This window comes from Brassica oleracea, unplaced genomic scaffold (genome assembly GCF_000695525.1).
Source record: "Brassica oleracea var. oleracea cultivar TO1000 unplaced genomic scaffold, BOL UnpScaffold01269, whole genome shotgun sequence".
NCBI classification, from domain to species: Eukaryota; Viridiplantae; Streptophyta; class Magnoliopsida; order Brassicales; family Brassicaceae; genus Brassica; species Brassica oleracea.
The window spans coordinates 4,715-13,548 of record NW_013617816.1 but is presented as its reverse complement, the minus strand read 5'-3'; the positions used below and the strand labels follow the sequence as shown (position 1 = coordinate 13,548).

The 8,834-nt window shown below is 37.2% G+C and overlaps 3 protein-coding genes across 3 annotated transcripts; 1 reads left to right on the top strand and 2 right to left on the bottom strand.

Annotated features, from left to right (window-relative positions):
* Positions 1-2,500: 2,500 nt before the first annotated feature.
* On the bottom strand, positions 2,501-3,897 carry LOC106321150. Its single transcript, XM_013759463.1, has 3 exons — positions 3,750-3,897; positions 3,487-3,618; positions 2,501-3,353 (listed from the first exon to the last, which is right to left on the bottom strand). The coding sequence occupies exons 2-3, from the start codon at positions 3,487-3,489 to the stop codon at positions 2,556-2,558; spliced, it is 801 nt and encodes a 266-aa protein (XP_013614917.1). The 5' UTR covers positions 3,490-3,618; positions 3,750-3,897; the 3' UTR covers positions 2,501-2,555.
* Positions 3,898-3,904: 7 nt separating this feature from the next.
* LOC106321149 (RNA pseudouridine synthase 1) lies at positions 3,905-5,053 on the bottom strand. The gene is made up of 2 exons (XM_013759461.1): positions 4,675-5,053; positions 3,905-4,592 (listed from the first exon to the last, which is right to left on the bottom strand). Exons 1-2 carry the CDS (start codon positions 5,003-5,005, stop codon positions 3,952-3,954), a joined length of 972 nt encoding a protein of 323 aa, XP_013614915.1. The 5' UTR covers positions 5,006-5,053; the 3' UTR covers positions 3,905-3,951.
* Positions 5,054-5,324: 271 nt separating this feature from the next.
* Positions 5,325-7,588, top strand: LOC106321151 (peptide chain release factor PrfB2, chloroplastic). The gene is made up of 7 exons (XM_013759464.1): positions 5,325-5,717; positions 5,831-6,043; positions 6,137-6,238; positions 6,306-6,443; positions 6,623-6,927; positions 7,004-7,157; positions 7,243-7,588. The coding sequence occupies exons 1-7, from the start codon at positions 5,325-5,327 to the stop codon at positions 7,375-7,377; spliced, it is 1,440 nt and encodes a 479-aa protein (XP_013614918.1). The 3' UTR covers positions 7,378-7,588.
* Positions 7,589-8,834: the final 1,246 nt, after the last annotated feature.

Below are 8,834 nucleotides of genomic sequence, written 5' to 3'. Positions count from 1 at the left end.
CTTGAATGGTCTGCTGCAACTGTTGCATCTGCTGCTGCATGTGTGCCATTGCAGCAGTGAGATCATCCTGATTGGCGTGATCACCCATAGTGGTGTCGGTTTGCCTTGACTGTTGACGATTTGATCTTTCTAACCTTGCTAGCTCCTGGTTGGTAAGTGTAACCAATTCTCCTTGTGCGTTTCTCCGAGTATGTCTACTTGTCATACACCTGGAACATTAGTTACAACAAAAAGGATAGAGCAAGTTAGAGGTATTAGACTAAATAAATAACCGAAAAATAAAGGTAAAAAGATGGTCCCCGGCAACGGCGCCAAATTGATATTACGTGTATACGCACACCAATTAACCTAATTTGCACACTACCACAATCGAATGGTATGTCGATGTAGCACTTTAAGATCGAATCTACAGAGACCAACGATTACACTTTATCTTTATGGGATCAATACTTAGCTAAAACAATGATGGCGTTTTGAGATTAAGGTTTCGTAACAAGCAAGTAATAAGATTAATTAAAGCTTTCAGACTCCTATTCCTCGGGCCTTGTGGGATGGTCAAATCCATCCTCTACAATTCTTCTTGATGCATCTCGTTTGGTTCAAGATTCACGATGTGCTCCTTCACTTCTTGAGTCGCATCGGTGCTATTTATAGTCTCTGTATCTCGCCCATTCAGAACCGACTTGTCCCTCTCTGCCTCCAATCTGATCTGTTCCGGATCGTCATGTTGATGATATTACGTGTATACACACACCAATTAACCTAATGTGCACACTACCACAATCAAATGGTATGTCGATGTAGCATTTTAGGATCGAATCCGCAGAGACCAACGATTACACTTTATCTTTATGGGATCAATACTTAGCTAAAACAATGATGGGGATTTGAGATTAAGGTTTCGTAACAAACAAGTAATAAGATTAATTAAAGCTTTTAGATGATTAAAATGCTAACCTAGGGTGGTTTGGTCGGGTGTTAAACAAGTGTGAGCCAAACAATAATTCAAGTTCGATTAAAGACCAGTCTAGAACTCGAATCACTTAAGATAGATCAGCCCACTGTCGTGGTGCTTCACCTTTTGTCAATCGATCTCAGTACCTAAACTGTCATTTGGACTGAGATGCGATGAGAAACATTAAGATCAAGTCCGATCTATTCACAAAATACCCTAACATCTACTTTCGCTGGTTAGGGATATGATGCTCATTCAAGTTATGTCTAGCTACCTATAACACTTTTGATGAATAGATTAAACCTAGAATCAGGCACTAAGTGGTTAACTTGATGCAAGCCTTAAGAACAACAGTGAATGAAGACAATCGATTTATAACTTATTTATGTCAAGCTCACGGATCTAACACCCTAACACCCTAGACTAAGCAAGTTGACTACTGAGCCATGAACAGAGAAAACACAAAGACACAGACTGAATAAAACATGTGTAGATAAAATAGAATAAGGGTTCAGGTGGTTCTTTTCTACGGTGAGAGAGATAAATTGAGAGAGATGGCCTTCTCCCTTTACAAAGTAGCAAAATATCCAGTCTCCAACTCTAAGGTCTGGTTTTTTCTCGAAAAATAGCGTAGTAAAATATAGAAAAATAGAAAAAGAAGTTTTCTGGAAGCCACAGGCGGCTGGGAGAAAAAGATGGGATAATTATGGCAAATCCCGTAATGACTTGTAGTGTCCTTAAAAATCTCTGCCGCTGGAACAGGCACTCGGGTTGCTCTGCTCTATCCAGAACAGTCACTTGGGTTGCTCCTCTATCGGGAACAGTCACTCAGACTGTTCCGCGTGAAAATCTCCAGATTGCATTGTGTTCTGTCCTTTTTGTTCCAGCTGGTCTATCTCCAATCCAATGCAACTCCAGACCTGTAATGACTCGAAAAGGACTAGGACGACTCGATAATGACTTGAAAACCAATTGGAAAACATATATATATAAGATGCCAAAAAGACCATATATCAGTTCACCAAACTTCAGAATCAAACTACTCCTTAGATCATCCCAAGTTTCAAAATATTTGAACCCATGACGTTCTTGAATGTATGATTTTGCTTCACCGCCGATTAGATACACATCTAAAGCCATTTTTTTCAAATCTGAGTAATCATCACGAGCAAACTGATCTTCCAACGGTGAAATCCATGGAATAAAGTAACTGGAAACACCATTGAAGACCAGAGATGCGACGGGTCTGATACCACTGATAACGATAATTGTATGATTTTGTTATTGAATTGAATTGTCGTTCATAAAACAACAATCCACAATCCAAATGTAGAAGACCGTGAATTGAGAAAAGATCTTCAAACAAAATGAATCATTTCTCCAAGAAACTTCAATTGAGAAACAGACAAAGTCTGGAGAAAGAAGAAAGCTTTATATAGTGTCACGTGCTCTGGTTTGCTGACGTGGCTGCTATTACTATATTTTTTTTGAATGAATGTTAAATTTTTATTCATCAAAAAAAAAAACTTCTTACATCATGTGCACCTTTGTATAAAAACTGACTCCTTCTACCACTTAGACTCCTATCTCCAAAAAATATTCATAATCTTGTACTAAACCAAAATTGCAACACCTCTTCCATACCCTTTCCCCTTATTGCTTTCACCAAGCTTAGTTTGTTTCTGATCCCTTTATCTAACATCTTCTTTAGTGCATGCAACAACATCGGCTTGTCATCATGCTTTATTTTGTTTCTTTCCCTCCATAATGTATTAACAGCCGCCTGAAAAGCATAACGAATACAAAATAGCTTTTTCTTTTCCATGGAAGAATCAGTTATCAATTGCACAACTTCATGCCAGTCTTTTGTGTAATCATTACTCAGAATCCCCTTAACCAGATGTTCCCATACCTGAGAGGTAAATGAGCACTCAAAGAATAGATGGTCTCTTGACTCATGAGCATTCTTACACAACACACATATAGTATCAACTCCTTGGTTCCAACGCGAGACTCTGTCCATTGTTGGCATTGTGTCCAACATCGCTAACCATGCTATAAACGAGAACTTGGGAGTAGCCTGGGAGAACCAAATGTCTTTAACCCAGTCACATTGAGTTCTTGTTTCTCTCACCATCCTCCAAGTCTCAAATGTTGAGAAATTTGATTTAAATCCTGACTCATGTTTCCACAGATTTGTATCCTCCATTTTATTGCCAATGTGCCCTTGAAGCGCAGTGAGATCAGCTTCAATATCATTCAAAACAGCCGCGCAATACCATCTTCTTCTCCTAACTCTCAGAACTGCTTCCTCCACTGTAGCTGCTCTTCTAATTCCCATATCAATAATCCCTCGGTCCCCCAATAGATACAAGAATGTAGCTGCTTTTCTATTTTTCTGCATCATTTGTTACCATATTTGCTTACTTTGTGTGTTTCAGAGATAAGCATTTGGTCATCAAGAATGAGAAATATTTTTCTTGTCGCAAAGATTTTGTTTTACTTCACCTAAATGGCTATATTCCTCGTACCATTTTGGTTGAAACCTTTGATAGGAACTCTCCTTGTAAACACAGCTTCAAACACTAGTATGATAGTTTTCAACTTTTCGCTAATATTGTTCGCAAATAATTGAGCTGAACCCTGTTAAAGAGTAGTAATGCCTGCAGGACCAGAGATTGCAACCATTATACTCATCAAAACTACCATGATAAGTTTTTGGAGTCTATTTATTCCATATACTTTCAACATTAATGCACATTGTTTGGCTCGTAGAGGTAGAATAGTTCAGTACCGTTTAATTACGTGCTTTGTTGGTTTGGCTCATCATACCTTTTAATTTAAATTCCTGAAGTTGACAAAAAAATAAGGATTGAAATCATAAAACATATGAACATAAGTGTACTTGAAAAAGAATCAGGATTGTGGAAGAAGATTATGTGATCTTGCTGACTGTCGAAATCTTGGCAGTAATCATTCAAATTTAAACTGTTACATTAAACATCTCCGGCAGCCCAACACGGAGGAGGAGCCTGGATAACAAGAGGATCACCTGTAACAGGATGATCCAACGACAAACTCTCAGCATGAAGCTCATGACCCTCGGATGCTCTCCCATTCCATTCATACATCCCATGATACTTAACATCTCCTCTAATCGGAATCCCAAGATACTGACAATGTAACCTAATCTGATGCGTCCGACCACTTTGTGGGAACGCCCTTACCACAACAACATCGTCTCCGACACAACTCAATTCTGGTTCGCCCTCGACAACAATTATACTTTCTGATTCAGAAGGTTCGGTGTTGGTGTTTTTTTCGCCGTTCACGGATACAACTTCAAATGTTGTTTCCATGTCTCTAACGAATGATCCTCCTGGTAAGACCCTACCAACGTCCAAGGCAGCGTAAACGCGCCAAGCTCCGTGTTTGGAGCGTCCATGTCCTGACTTAACCGTGATCTTGCTCCAGTTTGGTGATGGTCCGATGGAGAGAGCAATGTAGGATTTGCGAATCTTGTGTTCTGTGAACGCTTTAACGAGCTTAGCAGCGACTTTATGAGATTTAGTTATGAGCATAACTCCGCTAGTGTCACGGTCTAATCTATTCGCGAGATGAAACTCATTCGATGAATCTGAGAAGAAAATAAAACAGATCAATTACGGAAGAAAAATTGATTTTAGATAATTTTCACAAGTAATTTGAGATCTACTCACCAACGATGATCTTAGGAGCAGAGGAAAGAACAGATTCGCAGTAGACACCTTTTGGCTTATTTACGGCCATGAGCCATTCGTCTTCGTATAACACATAGTCTCTTGTAAGATTCAAGAGACTCGAATTTGAAGAAGCTTCAATGGCTCTTTTGAGTTCAATGTCTTTCGAGATCGGAGGGGGCGGAGCGGAAATGGGTTTAGGGTAATCTAGACTGGTTATGGGGAGATCGTGTCGAGCTTCCATGGCTTTGACGGAGTTGGCGAAATAGGGTTTTATAAGTATTTTGTTAGCTGAGAAGAGGTTTCGAAGGAGAAGAGGAGAAGCAGACATTGGAATGTTAGTTCTCTCCTCTTGGTTTCTTCGGTTTTCTTTTTTGTGTATTATGTTTCCAATTTTTGTTAAAACTCGGTTTTGTTCGGTCTGGTTTCTAAATAAAGCTCAAATATCAAAATTTTAGTAAACTTCAGTTGGTTAAATAAGCAGAAAGTAACAGATTAATTTGGTTCGATTGTTTCAAGCATGATTCGGTTCGGCTTGGGAATCTCTGGTTGCGGTTTCTTCTAAACGGGACCGTTTCAGCCAGCTCAAAAACCACAAAGAAAACCCTACTCTTGACAAAGCAAGAATCAAAAATTCGATACAGAGGGAAATGTCATCGTTGATCATCAATAGATCACGAAGCAGAGCTGTCCTACTCTGGAAAACCCATGTAATCAAAATCGCAAGTATTTTCTCCCACGCGTTTGCAGATTCAGATTCGGCTTCTGGGTTCTCCTCAGATTCAGCAAGAAGCTTCAAAACTACATCTTCTGGATTCGGATCTAGAAAAATTAGCAACTTGGCTTTTTCCAGAAGCAATTTCGTCTCCACGACTCGACCATTGAGCTCAGAAGCTGTACATGTTGCTTCGACTTGTGACCGACTTACGGTGGAACGAATCATAGCTAACCAATGGCCGATTTTAGACGAAAACGAGAGTGATTGGAAGAGCCACGCTGCAGCAATTGCACAGTCCATTCAAGTCATCAAGAGACGCTTGCAGGTTATTAAAAAAAAAAACTGAAACTTTACACTATTGAATTGAGTTTGGATGTATGTTCTATGTAAATATATATTACACTATTCAAGTTTTTGTTATGGTTTTTTCTTTGGCAGTGGAAAAAACTGTTGGTGAGGCTTAGAATGTTATCTGTCGAGTTGAATAAGCCTCATCTCTGGGATGATCCAACTCATGCTGGTAAGATAAGCCGAGAGCACGGTTCGCTCACAGGGAAAATGAAAGGCGTTATGACGTTTGAGAGAGAGTTGCTTGAACACATTGACATGTTAAAACTAGCTAAAGAGGAGAAGGACTCGGAGTTAGAATCGGTGGGAGTTTCTAGTCATGTGTTTTCTGAATTGTTAATATGGCTTCATAGTCATTCATGATTGTTATTGCTGAAACCATGATTATTACTGCAGGAAACTATGAGTGCATTGATGGAAATGAGAAGGGTTTCAAAAGAGAAAGAACTTGAGGCTTTATTATCTGCTGAGAATGATCATTGTTCCTGCTACATCGAGGTGAAAAAAGAGACATTAGAGTTCTCTTTATCTCTGACATCTTATTAAAAAGGCTTTATTGGAATAGGTTCAAGCTGGAGCTGGAGGAACCGAGAGCAACGATTGGGCATCAATGGTAATGGACATGTACAAAACATGGGCTCAACGACGCAAATTCTCTGTCGCTGTGGTCGACGAAATGCCTGGGGAGATGGCAGGAATCAAGGTTTGATGTTTAATCCTGCATTTGTATTACATGAATCTGATAGGTTCCATACAGCTATTACTACAATCCACTTGCACTAGACTAACACAAGAAGTTATCAGGCTTTGGTTCACTGCTAAGTCTCTTTTGTTTAAGGGCAATTGGCCAAATCTATAATTTTGATCTAATGTCTTGAACAGCGTGCGACAATCAAAGTGAATGGTGAATACGCTTATGGATATGCGAAAGCAGAAGTTGGAGTTCATAGGCTGGTGCGTATATCACCGTTTGATAGTGGAAAACGAAGGCACACATCGTTTGCTGCGGTTGCGGTGATTCCGATTCTAGGTGACGGGTCGACCCGAGTGCAGATCAATGACTCGGATCTCCGGATAGAGCGGTTCCGTTCTGGAGGAGCTGGTGGACAGCATGCTAACACGACGGACAGTGCTGTAAGAATCATTCACATACCAACTGGCATAACAGCAACTTGTCAGAATGAAAGGTCTGGTCTTTATGCTTCGTTTTTGCTTTGGTTCATTTTGTTTTTTTTATGCACAATCTTTGACTTTGGTATCCAGGTCGCAGCATATGAACAAGGCTTCAGCAATGGCAGTGCTACAGTCACGACTAGACCAACTAGAAATGGCTCGTCAGACAGCAATGAATGCGCAACATACACAATCACTAACCGAGATCAGCTGGGGAAATCAGATAAGAACTTATGTTCTTCATGTACGTGATACCAAGTTCACTCGTTTCTGCTGTGATCTGAGTTTATATTAGCTGAAAACGAGCTGAGTATTCTTTGTTTTTGCAGCCATACAGAATGGTGAAGGATCTGAGAACAAACTACGAAGTCTCTGATCCTGACTCAGTTCTTGAAGGAGATTTGGATGGTTTCATATTGAGCTTCTTATCTTCTTCTTTGGACAAAGGTGATGATGAAAATTAAGGTTTTTGAATCTTGAGCTGTCCCTGCCGCTTTAGTAGTTAGATAGTATTAAGAGAATTGTATTACAAAACTCGGAAACTCACTCGTTCATTGTTTTCGGAAGGCTTAAGTTTGTAATCTTTATACTCAAATATTTCTTCTACAATTTGTATCAAACCTTTTAAATATTCTTGTAAACAATATTGAGAAATTCTCTCAGTTTTTTAATTTATTTTCACAAAAAATTGATTCACCGAAAGAAAAATAAATGACCAAAAGAGGTTTTATTGAAGGGTAAATATGCATTTATACCCTTAAGATTTAGGGTTTAGAGTAAAGGGTTGGGTTTTGGGATGGTTTCAAATTTTTAAAAATAAAAAATAAATTTTAAAATTTTCAAAATTAAAAAGCCTATTTTGATCATTTTATTTTTTGAGGTTATTTGCGTGACAAAAATTTAAAAATGGCTAGTTGAAAGAATTGTCTAACAATAAATCACTAGATTTTGATCCGCGAGATTATTTCCGAGCAAATTAAATTTATTTGATTTAAATTTGTATCTACATTTAATTGTTACGAATGAAACATTATATTCAGTGTTTTGAAATCCGACCCAGATCCACAGTTAAACCTGAAAACCCGGGACTCAATATGTATTTCGGTTTGGTTTTTAAGAAAAACTCGAAATTTAAAAATTCTATAAAACCCACAAAAAAAACTCGCTAAAACCCGGAACCCGGCTACCGATTGAACCGATAGGTGACATGCATGATATGTAGTCCAATTTTACTTATTTATATTTTTAGTATTCTAATATATATTTATGAATGTTTAGATGAATAGCAGATATACTATTAATATGATGCTTCAATTACAAAAGTTAGCTATACAAATTTTTAGTCAAATTAATTTTTCATTTTATTATAAGCGTAATGAATCAATATTTGAGAGGATGCATACTAAAAAGAGAGGAATAGATTTGAGCATCAACAATTCATATACGTCGATTACAATTTAGTGATTTATGTTTACAAAAGAATATAATCATTTATTTATTTAAATTAATTTTGCTTTTAATGTAATGTCTTATGATCTAATTGTGTTAATATGTTTGTTGAATTTTTTTATATTTGATAAATATATTAAGTGTATGTTCGAATAACCTGTAAAAACTATACTCATAAAAATATTAATAATAACATTTTCCATCATATATTAAATATTAATAGTAGCTAACTACTAATATTTATATATATATATATATATTAATTTATATTTATATTTATATATATGTACATTTAATTTTAATACTTTAACTACAAAATTTATATTTTTATATATTTGGTGAGAGTTTTGAAAATTTTATTTCTTTTATTTGGATTATATAAGAATTATATTTTATATATTTGGTGAGAGTTTTGAAGAATTTATTTCTTTTATTTGGATTAATGTACAATTATATATAGACGAATTATTAG